We start from the raw sequence: 18,367 nt of genomic DNA, 5'->3' as shown, positions 1-18,367 counted from the left end.
ACTGGAAAGAGACATCCCTCTAATCCTGTCTTACCTGTGTGAACTACTGCAGTCAGCACTGGCCTACTCTTCCATAAAAGCACACCTGTCCACTATCTCTGCCCGTCTCCCCCTGGATCCACCCTTAGCATCCAGATTACCATCTAAGCTCTTCCTCAAAGGGGTACTTCATCTTAGACCCCCCCCCCCGGGAAACCAACCCCTCCTCCATGTGATCTCAAGTATGTACTGGAAAAGCTCACCCTGGCTCCCTTCTAGGCAGCGGCTAAAGCCTCCTTAAAGTTCTGCACCTGGAAAACTGTCTTATTAGCGGCTCTTGCCTCAGCCAGGAGGGTCTCGGAGCTACAAGCTCTGATGGTTTACCCACCATTCCTCATCTTCCATCTTGACAGGGTTTCTCAGGTCTAACCCCTCCATGCCCAAGGTGTTGAATGACATCCTTGAACCAGTCCATCCACATACCAACCTTATTTCCTAACCCTCAGGGGATAGTGAGAGAGTTCTCCATACCCTAGATGTGCACAGACAGTTGAGGTTTTACCTCCATAAAACCGTCTATTAGGAAATCTAGCCAACTGTTTGTCTCTTTCCACCCTAGGGCTCTAGGGAAACCGGTGGCCAAACAGACCATTTCTGCCTGGATCTCCAAGGCCATTACCTTTTGCTACCTGTACCCCAGAAAAACATTGCAGGGATCTATTAAAGCCCACTCCACAAGAGCTATGGCCTCTTCAGGAGCCTTTTTTTAAGGGACTAGACACTAACACTATCCTTGAAGCTGCTACTTGGTCCTCAGTACACACTTTCACCAAACACTACAAGCTGGATCAAATCTCTAGGGCCAGAACAGGGTTTGCCAGGGCTGTCCTCCATGGATTCCTAGAGAGCTCTACCAGACCCACCACCCCATTCTTAATGAGCTGTTCCACTCACCTATATGTGGAATACTGCAACATAGGAATAGGACAGAAACGTTGTTTAAAATCTTGCCATAACCATAGCTGTCCTGTTCCATGATGTGGTATTCTTTCCCACCCTCCTGTCAGGTTTCACTTGCTCCTCTGGGTGGCACTGGACAAGCTATCCCCATTTAGGACAGACTCCAACTAGGGCTTCTGTTCTGAGGGCTGCTGCGTGCAGATGTCACTTATGGCCCACGTTCCTGTCAGATGTCCGACACACCAGGAGGGACTGAAAAACTTTGGGTCACTGTCCGGAAGCACGCGAAAGAAGGGTAAACCCATCTGTGGAATACTGCAACATGAAAGAGAAGGACATGTATGGTTATGGTAAGATTTTACACAACTTTTCTTTCTGGGTAGTTGAGTCTGTATGTCCCTTTTATATCCTACATTTTGTACAAGGAGCATAAATAAGATGAACAGCACAAACAAGATCCTTTTTCAAGCTTTTCAGTACTGGACGAATTATGGGCTGCCCGGGACAGGACATTACCTTCTTTCAAGAATATTACAGCAGTGATCTAGTAGGACATCAGTTTGTCCTAATTAAATGGTGGTTGGATTTAATGGATTCAAAATTTATTTATTTTATTTTTATTTTACATTTGTTGACCGGGCTAGTCCAGCTGGATATATGTCCATTTTCAGTGGAGGCCCGGGGAGAAAAGCTCCACAAATTACAACATAAAAGGTCAAGACAAAGACAATAACAGTATAATTTGGTACATAAGTTTAACAATTATAGTACAAGCCTAAGATTATATATTTTATATTTCAGTAGGAAAAAGGAAAAATTTATCTAAGAATAGATGAAAAAGACTAATATATTTGTATTAGAAATGGTGTAGTACAAATCTTTATAACATATTACAAAATTAGATACACCTAGTAATTTATGATGAGATACTAAGGTCTCACAAAAACCTAAGAAAGAAAAACACTAGAGATCAATAGAGTATAGAAGAACAGCAAACAAGGATGGATTTCTGGTGTTATTTAACACATAGGTTGTGATACTATATGAAGGTGTTTGATTATTCCACAATATATACTTATTTACATGAGAAAAAATCCTAAGGAAGGTTAAGCTCACTAAAAATTAGTGCGACAACACAAGATCATGATCATGGGAGGCTAGGAATTGTGGGAGTCTAGTTAATAGTTAGGTACTTAGTCTGGGTTAACACAGGGGCATAGCCAGTGTGATTTGAGGTAGGGTTTAAGCTTGCTTTTAAATAAGCTGACAGAGGATATTGAGGTTAGCTGGCTTGGGAGGATGTTCCAGGCTTTATATACTGTATTGGAGAACAAGGTGTCACCAGCTAAGTTGTTGGATTTTGATATTTGTACAAGTAGGTTATTAGCTGAGCGTAAGGTCTTGAGGTTATTATAGGGGATGACTAGGGATGTAAGTATGGGTGTATTTTGAGGTAAATACAGGATCTTATGGGCTACTATTAATTGATTGAAAAGTATTAAATTTGGCAGCTCTAACCATCCTAACTGATTCAGATTGATACAGTGATGAGTTCTATAGGAGGACCCAGCTGCAAATCTGGCAATATTGTTGTAGGAGGATGTAAGTTTACTCAGATTACTTCTACATATTTTGGTATAGGTAGGGGAGGCATTAGAGCAAGGTAGAGATGAGGTGGGTACGAGCAATAGTAACCCTGGCTGGAGATGTAAGAAAGGGTTTTATTCTATAGAGGGAACCTAGTTTCTTGTTTACTATTTTTATGGTGTTATTAATGTGAGGTTCAAAGGACAAGTTGTTATCTATTAGTACCCCGAGTAGTTTGGTTGATTCAGGAGATATTATAGTTCCATCATTTGAAGTAATAGTAAAGTTAAGTGGGGAAGTTCTGCGGGTGGGGGTAAATAGTAGCATTTTTGTTTTTTTGGGGTTAAGGATAAGACATCTTTGTAGGAGCCAGTTTTCAACTGTACTAAAGGTCATTTGGGTTAGTGACTGAAGTTCTGATTGAGAAGCAGCAGTGCATACGAGTGTGGAGTCGTCAGCGTATTGGATACAGTCAGCTTGAGGACTTACAGAATGAAGGTCATTTATAAAGATGGAGAAGAGTAATGGGCCTAATATAGATCCTTGCGGGACCCCTAGAGTGACTGGGACGTGGGAAGATAAAGTATTTTCCCATAGTACAGCTTGTTGCCTGTTATGTAGGTATGATTGGAACCACTGTATAGTATGGTTGTCCAATGACAGGTTTTTGAGTGTGTCTATAAGGAGGTGGTGATTCACCATGTCAAATGCTTTGGACAGGTCAATAAAAACAGCTGAGGATAGAGTATCAGTATTACGATTACTGTTAATATGGTTAGTGAAGGATAAGAGAGCAGAGGTGGTGCTATGAAATGGTCTAAAGCCATGTTGACAGGGTGCTAATAAATTGTGATAGAGTAGGTAGGTTAACAGTTGTATGTGTATACATTTCTCCATTATTTTTGCCAAAGGAGATAGAATAGCTATGGGCCTATAATTGGACAACTCTTTGGAGTTACCGCCCTTATGCAGGGGCATTATGTGAGAGACTTTCCAGATTAGGGGAATAGATCCTTCAGAAATAGTTCTGTTAATGAGGATGGATATGGGGTAGGCTATGACTTAGCAGCTTTTTGCAGGTATTCTGCAGGTAATTTATCAGCAGAGAGGGTAGTGGGTTTAAGTTTTTCTGTATGAGGTTACAGATAAGTGAAGTGGGCACTGGCTGAAAATGAAATTGATGAGAATTATTGGTAAAGGTTGTGGCAGAGTCTGGAATGCTAGGGGATAGCTGGTTGGCTAGGGATTGTATGGTTTCAGTGAAAAAAAGTATTAAATGAGTCAGCTATTTGGATGGGATTGTTGTGATCAGAGCCAGAGGGAGAGGGAGTACTTGAGCATCCAGGGTGTAGGAGGTTATTGATACCTCGCCAGAATTTATGGGGATTATTTTGGTTGGTTTGTAGTTGGTAGTAGTAGTTTCTTTTATCGGCTAATATGGCTTTTTTTGTTTCATTTCTTAGCTGTCTAAATTGCAGGTGGTCTGAGGAGCTTTTTGTTGAGCGCCATTTGGCCCATTGTTTATTTCTTTGGAGGATTTTTTGTTAGGTCGTTTTGGTGAGCCATGGTGCCGGTTTGGTTCTAATTCTAACTTTGCGTAATGGGGCATGGCTGTCTAAAATGGTTAGAAATTTAGAGTTAAAGTATTTCACGGCATTATCTATTGGGAGGTATTTCAGGGGTGACCAGTCACAGGTGACTAGTTCAGCTTGAAAGTGAGCAGGGTTAAAATTTTTGGTAGTGCGAATAGTTCTACAGATGGTAGAGTTTAGGATGACAGTTTTTGTTCTGATCAAATAGGTAAGCAAGTGATCACTTATGTCCTCAGGGTGGGTGCCTGTTTTATAGTTTAGTTGGGGGGTATTAGTGAGTATCCAGTCAAGGGTACTAGTTTTGTTGTTAGTTTTATCGGTGCGGGTTGGGGATGTTATAGTTTGGGTAAAACCATATAAGTTGATATGAGTAGAAGGCTGCTCAGATATACAGGAGTTCCAGTTAATATTAAAATCTCCAAGTATAATGGTTTCTTGGGGGTAGTTACTTGAGAGCCAGCTGAGGATAGCCTCTGATGTGTTGATGTTATTGCCTGGGGGAAGATAGACACATGATAGATATATGGCTTTGCTTTTAAGCTGAACCTTAGTTAGAAAATGCCTATTTGGATGAGACTGATGTGTGTAAGTTTCTAGTGAACCCTTTCACCCTGCAAGAGAGAGTAGGAAGGAAGGAATAGTCTTAAGGAAGGAAAAGCTTCCTTGCAGAATAGATTTACTCGCACAAGAACAGGGTTGTTTGAAGCACCCTAACATCACTAATCTTCAACAGAGTCCCTGGTTCATAAAGCCTTAATTCCTTTCAGGCAACTGTTTTTTGAAGGCATGCAGCAGGTACTCATGGAGGCAAGAAAGCCTGCTATTAGAAAATCATACATTAGCAGACGGAAAAGTTTTTTTTTAGTTGGTGCTAACAGCATTACCAGCACCCATTCAGGGCTAGTTTTTCTCTGGCTTTAAAGTAGGTGTGTGCAATACTATCGTATGGCTTTCTTATTCCTCTATCAAGGTTTATTTATCTGCCATTTCAGCATGTCTGCCCATGGATCCTCCTTTTTCAAGGCATGTTGTGTCAAAAATGTTCTTGAAAGGGGTTTTGCATAAGAGCCCTCCAAGTAAACCGGTAACACCTCCTTGGGATCTTAATTTTGTGTTGGAGAAGCTAATGCTTCCATTTTAAACAGTTAATCTAGCTGACGTAAAGTTCTTAACATGGGAAACAGTTTTACTGATTGCTCTGACCTCTGTAAGAAGGATGTCTGAGTTGCATGCTTTTATGGTTAGACAACCCTACCACATTTTGCATAGGGACATGGTTTCTTTGAGAACTAATCCTTCTTTTATGCGTAAAGAGGTATGTGAGTTTACTTTAAGCCAAACTGTCCACAGCTCCGTGTGTTGTTTTCTGAACCTAAAAAACAAGGGAGAGGGGATACTCCATACATTGTATATCCATAGACAACTCTGGTACTAGCTTGAAAAAGTCTTTGAGATCTTTGGATCAGTTGCTCATTTCATGTGAAGGTAAGAAGGGACAACCTGTGCCAAAACAGACTATTTCCAAATGGTTGTCTAAGGCTATTACCTTTTGTTATACTCACTGTGACAAATATTCTAGACAGGGTCAAGGCCCACTCTACCAGGACCTTGCTTCATGTAGGGTTTTTTTGGAAAGGGTTGGATTGTAGAAGCTGCTACTTGGCCCTCAGTACATACCTTTACATAGCACTGTAAGTTTGATTCCTTCTCTTGGTCTAGATCAAGTTTTTCTAGGACCATTTCCAGGGGCTCCTGGACCCTTCTCCTTCCTTCTTCCAAATATAGTTAGCTATAGTAGTCTTCTGTTATAGCTAAGGCTGCTGCAGAAGTAATCAAAGTACACTGTATAGTTAATGTAAGTTGACCTTTTCATAATAGTATGTGCTTGAATGATCCCTGCTGCAGTAGCTAACCCCCCCCCCTCCATTCCCCCTTGTTTTCTGGTGTGTTTTTTTATGCCAGGGTGTGGACCTTTATTTTTATTTGTGATAGCATTGCCCTTTCAGGGTTCGGCATTCCTCTCTCTGCTGGCAGCAGAGCTCTAAAGGGCTTCTCCCATAAACGTGTCCCTTAGTCATCTCATCTTGAGCTGCTGAACAGTTTTGGTATGTAGAAGCTGCCTTGAAGCTTTGGAGGATGGCTGGCTTTGTTATATCCTTGGCAGGATATAACCCATTTATCTAAAAGTACTGCAGCAGTCATCAGTTGAATATCTACTGTTCACCTTGCACAGCTGCACTGTCCTGCACTAACTTGACATAAACTCAGTAGACAAGAATGAAACCTGGACTTAATAACAATAGTTAGACCACTTAAAATGGCAAAAATGTAGTTTAACTTTGTACTGGTATCACCAATGTAGGTTTAAAGACCTTACCTAAAGTAGGAGCTATCTGTTAAAATGAATTTTAAAATTAATTTAAAGTTAGATCAAGAAATAAAAACACTTGCCTGTCTTTTCTCAACTTGTAGAACTATTGCAGTGCCAGTTGCAGTTAATACAGTTTGCAGATAACTCTCAGCATGACAGCCAAATTTGCAGTCGGTCCAAACTAATGTTCATCTGAACCCATCTGAATACCAAGCTGCAGATAGCTAGATTACTAGACTAGAGGATTCCCACCCTTTATCATAAGGCCCATGACCGTATTCTTTCATTAGAAGCCACTGACAGCTGCATATTGTGCCTTTTGGGGTCAGTGGCCGCCTCCATCACTTTAGTTCCTCTCATCAGATTTTACATTAATGTTTTACAATGGACACTAGCAGTCCAGTGGTCAAAAAGATCTCAACTGATAAACTTTCCCATGTGCCTTACCCACATTTGCATAAGTCCTATTCAGTGGTGGAGGAACTCCATGCTAGTCTGTCGCATTCGCTCTTTTGTTCAACCATTCTGCCAAGCCACAGTGACCACTGATGCATCCCAGCTAGGGTGGGTTGAGGGCATTTCGTGGGAAAGACGGATGCCAGTCTGTACGTTAGTGTCCTGGAGAGGAGATCATTTCCTCCTAGCATTTTAGGCCTTTCAGGACTGCTTCCCCAGATGTGTGATTTTCATTGCAACAGACACGTCAGTGGTTTGGTACATCAGCAAGTAAGGGGGATCACTCTTTTACCCATTTTAAGGGGCCATGAGTGGTTGGCAGTGGGCGATGTCTTCCCACTGCTTTCTGATAGCAATGCACATCCTGGGAAAGTTCAGTATGTGAGCAGACAATTTGAGCAGTCCTTTCTCCCTCATCCTTTGTCCCTCCCTTACTCCATCAGTGGAGTAACAACTATTCAACTGCTGGAGCCAACCCAGCTGCGACCTATTTACTACTCCCTCCAGTACAAAGTGCAATAGTTGTTTTGCCCTGAACTCTCAAGAGGAGGGAGTCCCTGAGGGATGCTGTTACCCACAGTTGGCTGTTAGGCTTCCTTCATCGATATCATCCCACTCTTCTTATGCCAAAATTCATGCAGAAAGCAATGTGGAGCAAGACAAGTGTGATCCTAATTTTGGTCTTGACAGATACGGCTTCCCTATCTTTAGCTTCCTCTGATTCACCCTGCATGGGTGCTGCACCCAGTTCCAGACCTTCTCTTTAACCCCTCTGGAATGGACATTGCAGCCCTCAGGGTAACCACATAGTTTTGCCAGTTCCTGTGATAGTTACAATACAGGCTGTTGTTACAGGTCATACATATCTTGATGTCCTCACAGAAATACTCTACCAGAAAAGGCTGTAGAAGTAAATGGAAGATATTCTGTTTGGTCATCTAGTGAATGTTTCTCTCCCTGCTATCTTAGTTTCTGGCTAATCTTTTTCATAATAATGCTAGCTACTCTACCATCAAAATCCATTTGGCTGCTATTTCAAATTTTCACATAAAGGAGAAGTAAACTCTCATTGCTTCCATGAGGGTTATCTAGAGCTCTCTTTAAGGGGCATCTTTCTCCTCCAACATCCCTCAGGAATATTGCTGTCCTCCTTCAAGCATTACTGAGACTTCTCTTTGAGCCTGCCACCACACAATATCTTTCTTGTAAGATGCTTCTAATGGTTGTTACTTCCACTCAAAGGATTTTAGAACTTTAGGTTCTTTTTTATAACCTCCATATTTAGTATTCTACAAGGATGGGGTATCATTTAGGACCAACCCCTCCTTTCTTTCCATAGTGGCTTCAGAATTGTCATTAAACCCAGACATCAATCTTCTGTTGTCTTCCCTCATTTTCCTATTAAAGGGGAGTAAATGCTGCTACTTCTGAATGTGCATCAGAAGCTCAAGTTTTTACCTGCACTGTAGTAAAGCTACTAGGAAACTGACTGTGTGCTTGTCTCTCTCTCTCCAGTCAAATTGAGGAGAAAATGAGTTTCAAAAGTTACTCTTATGATGACTCTCTGACTGTATTTCATTTATCATGCATATAAGAAGGGTTCATATCTGCCTGGCACTCCCAGAGCTCACTCTGCTAGGAAAATTGCTAGTTCTACAGCATATTTTTTGAATGTTCCCATTGATGAAATTTGCACAGCAGCGACTTGGTTTAGTATATATATTTTTACATTAGGACAAGACTATTAGATTTTATATTTCACTACAAACTGGACTTGCAATGTACATCCACAGCATTTGGTGCAGCCATTCTCCGGAATATCCTTCTATGAGACCACCAGTTTGGAGTAGCTGGGGGACTGTCCTATCAGTTGAGGTTGGATGTAAGAGACAACATGAGATGTAAAAGTTATGTAATTATAAATCCGTGTTATTTGGTTTCATACTTCTCAGCTTTCCCTCCCCATACCATATTTTACTTTCATAATTTCTTGGCTCTCTAGTGACCACATTATCTCACCGGAGCCCTGTCATTTTACAGATATGGTCTGTGTCCCAGGTATACCTTTATATTCAGGCAGGGTTTTTCTCCTTTTGCAGGGGGTATAGCTGCCCTTAACTGTAGTAAGTGGGCAAACTTGATCTGAGGTAATTCAGTACACAGAGAGAGGTAAGTTTAGAAGCCTGTGCCTTAGATCCAGGCATCTGTAGTGTGGCCAGTGTCAGATCCAAAGATTCATCAGTTGAGGAAGATTGAAGCATACAACACAGATCTATCATCTTACAAAATTACATTTTGTTTTTGTTTAGAGCTTTTTCATTACCAAGTAGATATTTAAACCATCTTTATCATGTGCATGAAAGTATTACCAGGGCATAGCTGCTGCTGCTAATAAGGTATTAAAGGTGATGTAGTATACTGTTGGAAGATATTCATACATATAAGCAGTTAAAACGTGTAATGCGTGTTTACTTGTATACAGGTGAATACCTGGAGAAGATAATTCCTTTGGTGGTAAAGTTCTGCAGTGTTGATGATGATGAGCTTAGGGAATACTGCATTCAAGCTTTTGAATCTTTTGTTAGGAGGTAAGTGTTGATGTTTGTCTCATTCTGCATTGCCATGGATGTGGTGTTCTCAAAGTACTTTTTGGAGTCTTACACACACAGCACCACATCTGCTTTCACTCAGAGCAGTCTGAGATTAAAGCTCATGTCATAAGATCTAGCAGCCCCAAAATAGTTTAATAGTATAAAAACAATGTATTAGATAGGCGTGGGAGAGGGACTCAGTTTCACAAACTTAGTTTTACTGACTTTTTAGATCACATCCTTTAGAGGGGGAAATTCCTTTTCTGAATTTGTGCAGTCTGAATTAAAACACATGGCAATCTTCCAGCTACTTTGCTTTCTGTGTGCATGTGAAAGCTGATGTACTGATTTTCAGATGCACATAATCTGTAGTCTCCCTCGTATTTGGTTGAACGAGCTCCACCAGAACTGTAAATTAAAGTACAGTTTATTAAACAACCTGAATGTGCTTGGCAAGCAGCTGACTACTGTAATCGTATGTCCCCGTCCATCTCTATCATAATTCACAAACACTGTGTCTATGAATCGGAGCCATGGACACTTAGTGCCATTTCAGTCACTGCATCTTATTTTATGTATGTATGTTTTGTTAAGTCAAAATGGGAATTGCATCTTTCTCTTAGTTTACAATTTACCCATTAGACTGACTGGGGCAAGGAACAGGCAAATTGTCTTGTTTTTATGCTTGGCATAGATGGCAAGATTGTTGAATGAGTTTAACAGTAAGAAATTTCTGAGCCAATGGCTGAACACAAAATATGTCCTTAAACTAGAGTAGTACTGCCTGGCTTGAGGATGGCACAGAGTGCTTTTGCACAAAATTGTATCCAAGGAATTTGATGTTTGCAGGCCTTGGTAGTCTCACTTTTATATGTAGGAAAGTCATGGAGAAGATTCAGTAGGCTAGGCAGGAGGATTTACTGAAAGCTAGTTTTCTAACATGTCGATGATAGCATGGCTTCTTGCAGCAGGGATCTTCCCCATTCTAGCTTGAATGAAGTTTTGTGGAGAAGATAACTGATGTTTTAGCACCTTTATTAAATTATCCCTTAAGACATGGGCAGACCTACATTAATAGAAAAGAAAACATAAAATTTTTTGTCCATTTACGCGCATTATTTATAACAGTCTTCAGTCTGTTACATAAATTGTTCAGATGTTCGTGTTTCACTGTTGCAGTCATCACACTTGGTTATCTGCCTGCAGGTAACCCTGTCAGCCCGAATACCAGAGACTTAGTATTTCTGCGTCGGATGCTGTCGCTCATGGACTGACATCAGGGGTATAAAAACAGGCAGCTGACGCCATTACATCAGTCTTTCTTGCCGAGGAGCCCGAAGCAGAAGCAGTTTGCAAGTGCCGGTCGGCTGCTACCTGAATTTTCGTTTTCGAATTGAATAATCCCGAAGTCTTCTAAAGCTGTTACCCTGTTGTGGGGATCCTTTTTTCTTGCTCTAACCGATGTCAGAAAAAGTTAACAATTGTATTGCCTGTGGAAAGCAAATGCCTCACTGCGATTTTAATTCTTACTGCGTCACCTATTTAGGCCCAGACCACGGCGTCCCTCACTGTCTGTTTTGTGCCTTGTTTAACGCTCGAACCATTTGTCGTCGGGCTTTCTTTGTCGCTAATTTATTTCTCTCTCTATCTCCGTATTCTGAAATGGCTTCGGTAAGCCATCCGACTTCCGATATTCTGAAAAAAACATAAGGATAAAGACGGAGACAGACCGCATAGGTCCAAAACTGCCAACGATGCTTCTGTTAAGCTAGTCACCAGTTCTCCGGTCCTCGGTGAGGCGGCTTCACAGCCCCTGATGGCCCGTTTCGGTGGATTTGCAGGCCTCTGCTGAGACCCATTCGGAGTTCGGTATGCCACGAGATGCTTCTTAGACTATGAAACATGTGGATGTCTACCTTGGATGGGTCTGGAGCCGCTGTGCAGGCACCAGCTTCTGAGGCAGTTCTTCGCTCTACTGATGTTCGAATCAAACCGGTGACTTCTAACCAAAACTACTGAGTTTCTTCGTTCCAGAGGACACACTGTGCCTAGAAAACAGATGACCAAAGCGCATGCTCATGCTCCCATGCCACAAAAGCAAATGCTTAGACTGGCTGAAGACCTTATGCTGATTAGGGGAAGTCAGCCTTCCCCTGCAGAGAGAGAGACAGAATCCAGTCCCCTTCAGTTTCTACAGACCAAGAGTCCTATGACTCTGAGATTTCTGATTATGAAGACGTGCCCTTATCTGCCTATGAGGATTCAGATGCAGAGGAATCTATTCCCATTCCCTCTGCTTCCCCTCCAGAGGATTTTTCTTTTGGTGAAACCTTGCATACTTTGCGAGCATTTCCATTGGGAATGCCAAGACTATCCTCAGTCCAGAAAGAGACTCTGAGAATTTTTAGAGTTGCCTCAGCACAGGCCTTTAGCTATACCCCCTGTCCTGGATGTTGTGGATGATGTTTTTATGGAATCAAGTCTTACTCCAGACACTTTAACTCTTGCCCCTAGGAAACCAGACAGGTACTACAGAGTACCCGATGCTCACAAGTTTCTTTTCAAGAATCCTACTGCTGACCCAGAGATCATTTCCCAGGGGCCTAAAGGTATCAAGGCGGCTACAGCCAAGAATCCCACCCCTTTGGACAGGGATTCCAGAGCTTTGGACAGATGGGGTAAAAAGGTATATACCTCTACAACTCTTGCTATTAGGGCATTGAATTGCCAGATGTTCATCGTGTTACACTGCTGCAGTCATTACACGGGTTATCCTGCTGTCAGGCGGTCCCGCTGTTGGCCTGAGTTCCAAAGTCTTGGTCCGGCGTCAGTTGCTGTCGCTTCTTCCCTGACGTCAGTGCGCCAGGGGTATATAAGATGCATCCAACGCCATTTTCTTCAGTCTTTCTTGCTGTGTGGTGCCCGAAGCAGAAGCAGTTCGCAAGTGCCGGTCGGCAGATTCCTGAGATTTTCGAAGTCTAATTTCAGATCCGAAGTCTTCAATAAAGCTAAGTACCCCGTTGGGGAAACTTTTTTCTTGCCTCTGACCGATGTCAGAAAAAGTTAATAATTGTATTTCTTGTGGGAAGCAAATACCTCATAAGGACTTCCACTCTTAATGTATTCCATGCCTAGGACCCGATCACGATGTCACTAGTTGTCGGTTTTGTGCTAGATTTAACAAACGCACTATAAAAAGATGTTTTGATTTTGCTTTACACTACTTTGGCTGAAGGTTCAATTATACGATGCCGTTGGATCAGCCGACGACCTCAATACTGAAAAGACGGAAAGACAAGGATAAAGACTGGCATCCGAGGTCCAAAACTGACGTCGAAACCTCTGCTAGGCCAGTCACCGGTTCTCTGTGAGGTGCTTTCGCAGCCCCTGACACCTGCTACCTCAGAGCCACAGGCCGCTTCCAACTCCCACGTGGAGACATCTAGGCCTCTGGAAACTCAAGGTATTGGGCCTACGGAAACTAATCCCTCAGATGGGTCTGGAGCCGCTGAGCAGGCATCTGCTTCTGAGGGTGTTTTCAGACCTTCACAACTTACCATTAAAACAGCCAAGACAAAGGTACCATTAAAGACAAAGAACCAAGTACAGCATTCTCCTGGACAGTCCTCCATGCCTCAAACAGATGCTTAAAATGGCCGAAGACCTTGTTACTCTAATCAGGGGTTCCCATCCCCCTCCTGAGAAAAGGCCTAGGCAGGATACAGACAGACTCCTCTGATCAGGTTTCCATTTCCTCTGATTCCTCTTCAGGCCAGGGATACTCTCTACCCCCCTATGAGGACTCTGATGCTGAAGAATCTATCGCTTCAGCCTCTCCTCCTGAGGATTATTCTTTTGGGGAAACTTTACATACCATGAGGGAGCATTTCCATTGGGAAAGCCAGGATTACTCAGAATCCAAGAAAAGGCTCAGGGATTTCCTCTTATTGCCCCAACACAGGGCCCTGGCTATTCTGCCTGTACTAGATATTGTGGATGATGTGTTCTCTGAATCCAGTTCATCTCCTGACTCTCTGCCCCCTGCTCCAGCCAAGCCAGATAGGTATTATAGAGTCTCTGACTCTCGCAAGTTTATTTACAAAAACCCTTCTGCTAATCCAGAAACTATTTCCCAGGGTCCAAAAGGGGTTAAGGCTTCCATTGCAAAAAATCCAGTACACTCTGACAGATTCCAGAGCTTTGGATAGATGGGGGAAGAAAGTATACACTTCTGCAACTTTAGCAGCAAGAGCTTTAAATTGCCAGTTTCACATGCTTAAGTACCAACAATATTTAATGGCTCAGTTAAAACAGAAAATGCTTGCAAGCACAGAAGCTCCTGATTGTAAAGAAATGCAGGATTTATTGCATGCAGTTGAACAGGTGGGAAAACATACTCTGCAATGTGGTTTTGATTCTTTAGAGGCCTCTTGTAGAGCCGCAGTTACAGGTTCTGTGATTCGAAGACATGCTTCGTTAAAAGAACAAAGTTTACCTGATCATGTTAAGGCAAAATTATTGGATGCTCCTTTACAGCATGATACTTTGCTTGGTGTTAAGGCAGAAGAGGTGTTAAAGAAAATGGAGGATAAAACTAAATCTATGCAAACAGTCAAGGATTTCTTACAGGTACAGCCACCTCGGTTTAGCAGAAATTGGCCAACAAAGAATTGGTCCTTTCCAGTATCCGACAGGCCACAGAGAGGCAGATATAGATGCCCAAGAGGCAGATCTCAACCCCAAGGCTCAGACAACGACAGTGGGGGCACCTCAACCCCAAAAGGTGGTGAGGACAAGTCTCAACCTTACAGGAAACAGTCACAATGACTTTCCCCCTTCGTACACCAAGCACGTCCCTTTTGGAAGCCCCATTAGGGGGAAAACTAGCACTTTTTTCTCAAAACTGGCAAACAATCACCCAAGACAAATGGGTCCTGAATATTGTGTCACAAGGTTTACAGATTCCACTTTCATACTTTACCAAGGCTAAAAGGAATGCCAGACCTGCCACAAAATCAATGGGCAGAGGCACGAAAACAAATTTCAGCCCTCATGGGCATAAGAGCTATTCAGGAAGTACCACAACAAGAACAGGGACAAGGATATTACTCAAGACTCTTCATGGTCCCCAGAAAGGACAAGGCCTGGAAGCCCATACTAGACTTTTCAATTCTGAATACTTACCTGGATATTCCGAAATTCAAAATGTTGACATTACAGCAGCTTCTGCCCATTCTGGGCAAGAAGGCTTGGCTTGTCCCTCTGGACCTCAGAGGCATACCTACATGTCCCTATCATACAAAATTGCAGAAGATACCTCAGATTCAAAGCTGGTACAATGCACTACCAATTCTCTGCACTGCCCTTTGGCTTATCTACTGTGCCCAGGGTCTTCACAAAGTGCCTGGCACCAGTAATTGCATTTTGCAGACAAAAAGGAATTCAAATATATCCATACCTGGACGACTGCCTCATTCAAGCAGAGACAAAGGACATTCTTCTACAGCATGTGGCATTTGTAAAAAGGTTGCTAATTTCTCTAGGGTATGCAGTAAACTAAAAGAAGTCAAAACTAGTGCCCTCGCAACAGATTATATTTCTGGGTGCCAGCTTAAATGCAACGGCCCAGATGGCTTACCTCATGCCAGACAAACAAGTTCAACTAACTCAATATTTTCATTTGCTGGCAGGAAAGTCCCATCTCCCTGCAAGAAAAATTCTGCAGGCCCTTGGATTCATGGCATCCTGCATGCTACTAATACCATATGCCAGACTGCGTATGTGGAAATTACAATGGTACCTGAAAAGTGTTTGGACTCAACACACTCACAGTTTAGGAGTAATACCAGTGATTCCCTGCCTACAACAGGAGTTTCGATGGTGGGCACAGATATGTCATTTAAACAAGGGTCAGCCTTTTACCCAACCCACAGCCAGGCAAACTCTAACAGATACTTCGGATTACGCCTGGGAAGCACACATGGCAGGAAAATGCATTCAGGGCAAGTGGAACACAGACCAGATGCATCTTCGCATCAATCAGAAAGAGATGTTGGCTGTTCAAAATGCCCTAGCAGCTTTCAAGGACCGTCTACATCCAGGACAATTACTACTAAAGAAAGACAACACCACAATAATGTGGTACATAAACAAGCAAGGGGGCACTCATTCTTATCCCCTATGCAGGCAAGCCATGACCTTGTGGAACACAGCTCTAATGTATCAAGTTCACCTGCAAGCACAATTTCTGCAAGGAAAGAAAAATACTCTGGCAGACTATCTAAGCAGAAATATTATGGACCCTCATGAATGGAAATTGAATCCACAAATTTTCAGCATGGTAACGCAAAAATGGGGATGCCCAGACATAGATCTTTTTGACTCCCCACTGAATTGCCAACTACAAAAATTCTGCACAAGGACTTCTCACAAACAAGCATGGAAAGTGGATGCTCTTCTGTTCAGCTGGAAAAACCTAAAAGTTTATGCCTTCCTGCCAGTGCCTCTCCTTTCAAAGGTACTCTTAAAAGCCAGACAAGAAAAAACGGAGATGATCCTGATTGCTCCAGACTGGCCATTGCCAGCACTGGTACCCTATCTTAAGGAACTTGGCTCAAGGCCCACCATGGATTTTGTCTCAAATTCCACACCTGCTGACTCAATAAAACAATCAGATCCTGCATGGTCAGCTCAAAACCCTAAACCTGGCTGCATGGCAAATACATTAGTCAAACAGACAACACCTCTCTCTAAAGCTTTTATGGATGTCATTTTGGAGGCTAAGAGGCCTAGCACCAGGAAAGCTTACTCAGAAAAAATGGAAGAGATTCTGCACCTGGAACCAGGCTCAAAGCCTTGACCATCTTGTTCCAAACATTCCTCAGATTTTACAATACTTAACTGAGATGCTGGACAAAGACCTATCCTTCTCATCAATTAAGATCCACGCCTCTGCCATTTCAGCACATTACAACACAGATCCTCCTTTATTCTCTCATCCCTTGCTAAAGCAGTACCTCAGAGGGGCTAAAAACATAAGACCGCCCCGGAGAGCACCAACACCAACTTGGGACCTCAGTTTCATTTTGGAAAAACTGACCCTACCACCTTTTGAGCCAGCCAATACAGCCGATCTAAAATTTTTATCATGGAAAACAGCTCTGCTCCTGGCAGTAACTTCAGCACGAAGAGTCTCAGAGCTACAGGCATTAATGGCAGTGGAACCTTTTATAATTTTTCATCAGGACAGGGTATCTTTAAGGACAAACCCTACCCTTATGCCAAAGGTGGTATCTAGTGTGGCTCTTAACCAAGCCATCCATTTGCCAACTTTTTATCCAAACCCCCAGAATAAAGGGGAGAAACTTCTGCATTCTTTGGACATACACTGGCAGCTACGCTTCTACTTGGACAAAACAAAGGCTTTCAGGAAGACTGAGCAACTGTTTGTAGCATATGCTGCAGGATCACAGGGCAAGGATCACAGGGCAAGGCTATCTCAAAGCAGACTATATCCAAATGGATAGGACACTATTCGGTACTGCTACACACAGCATGGAAAATCAGTCCCAAAGAACATTAGGCCACATTCCACCAGGGCAACAGCCATTTCAACAGCCTTTCTCAGAGGAGTACCTACCAAGGAAATTTTGGAGGCTGCAACTTGGAGTTCAGTGCACACCTTTACCAAGCATTACCACCTGCCTCTTTACTCTAAATCCAGAGCAGGATTTGCCACTGCAGTTCTGCAGGGCCTCATAGCCAATCCTAACTCTTTATAGACCAGCCACCCAACCTCAGCTTTGGGATTCTTCCCAAGTGTAATGACTGCAACAGTGTAACACTATGAACATAGTACAGTTTTGTACCTACCATAAATGTTGATGTTCGGGTGTTCACACTGCTGCAGTCCAGGTTACCCTCCCTCTATCCCCTCTGAACTAGCTGGACTTATCTATACCTTTCTATCCTATTCAACCTTTGGGGTGTATTTGCTGGTAACTGAGGGTATTGTTTATATTGTATATTTTTGATTAGCAATATGTATTGCCTACCTACTTGGGGGCACCTGACATTTGGGGCAAGAAAAGAAAAACTGAAGAAAATGGCATCGGATGCATCTTGTATACCCCTGGCGTACTGACGTCAGGGAAGAAGCGACAGCAACCGATGCCGGACCAAGACTTTGGAACTCAGGCTGACTGTGGGACCACCTGACGGCAGGATAACCCAAGTGTAATGACTGCAGCAGTGTGAACACTCTAACATCTACATTTATGGTAGGTACAAAACTGTACTTTTCACATGCTGAATTACCAGCAACATATGGAACTCATTAAACAAAAGGTGGTAACTTTTCCAGACTGTGCAGAAAATAAAGAATTGCAGGAGCTTATGCACTCTGCAAGCCAAGTCAGTAAGCATACTTTGCAGTGTGGTTTTGATGCCCTAGAAGCATCTTGCAGGGCAGCAGTCACTGGCTCTGTACTGAGAAGACATGCTTGGCTGAATGAGCAGACCTTGCCAGATGATGTCAAATCAAAATTACTAGATGCTCCTTTGAATAAGGACTGTGGCACCAAAGCAGAAGAGGTTCTTAAAAAGATGGAAGAAAAAGCAGACTATTAAAAAAATTCTTACAAGTGCAACCCCCTAGATTCACTAGGCATTGCCCTTCAAAACACTGGTCCTTTCCAGCCTCCTCCAGGCCTTCTCAAACAAGACCCAGGGGAAATAGACCACCCAGACTACAGGTTCAGGGTATGCAGAGATCTAAGCAATGGAGTGCCCCCACCCCTAAAGCAGGGAGTGGTAAGCCACCTCCTTACAGA

At 42.8% G+C, this 18,367-nt stretch overlaps 1 protein-coding gene across 1 annotated transcript in view; it reads left to right on the top strand.

The window, feature by feature from the left end:
* The window catches only part of CAND1 (cullin associated and neddylation dissociated 1), a 2,253,229-nt gene that overhangs the window by 202,744 nt on the left and 2,032,118 nt on the right, over positions 1 to 18,367 (top strand). Inside the window, exon 6 of the mRNA XM_044088050.1 lies at positions 9,428 to 9,533. Coding sequence (XP_043943985.1) covers positions 9,428 to 9,533 — 106 coding nt within the window. The remainder of the gene's footprint in view (positions 1 to 9,427; positions 9,534 to 18,367) is intronic.

The sequence above is a fragment of the Protopterus annectens genome, chromosome 11.part0 (genome assembly GCF_019279795.1).
Source record: "Protopterus annectens isolate FY-2018-M chromosome 11.part0, PAN1.0, whole genome shotgun sequence".
In the NCBI taxonomy this organism is placed as follows: Eukaryota; Metazoa; Chordata; order Ceratodontiformes; family Protopteridae; genus Protopterus; species Protopterus annectens.
Note: the sequence above shows the minus strand (reverse complement) of the source record. Positions and strands in the feature narration are given on the sequence as shown.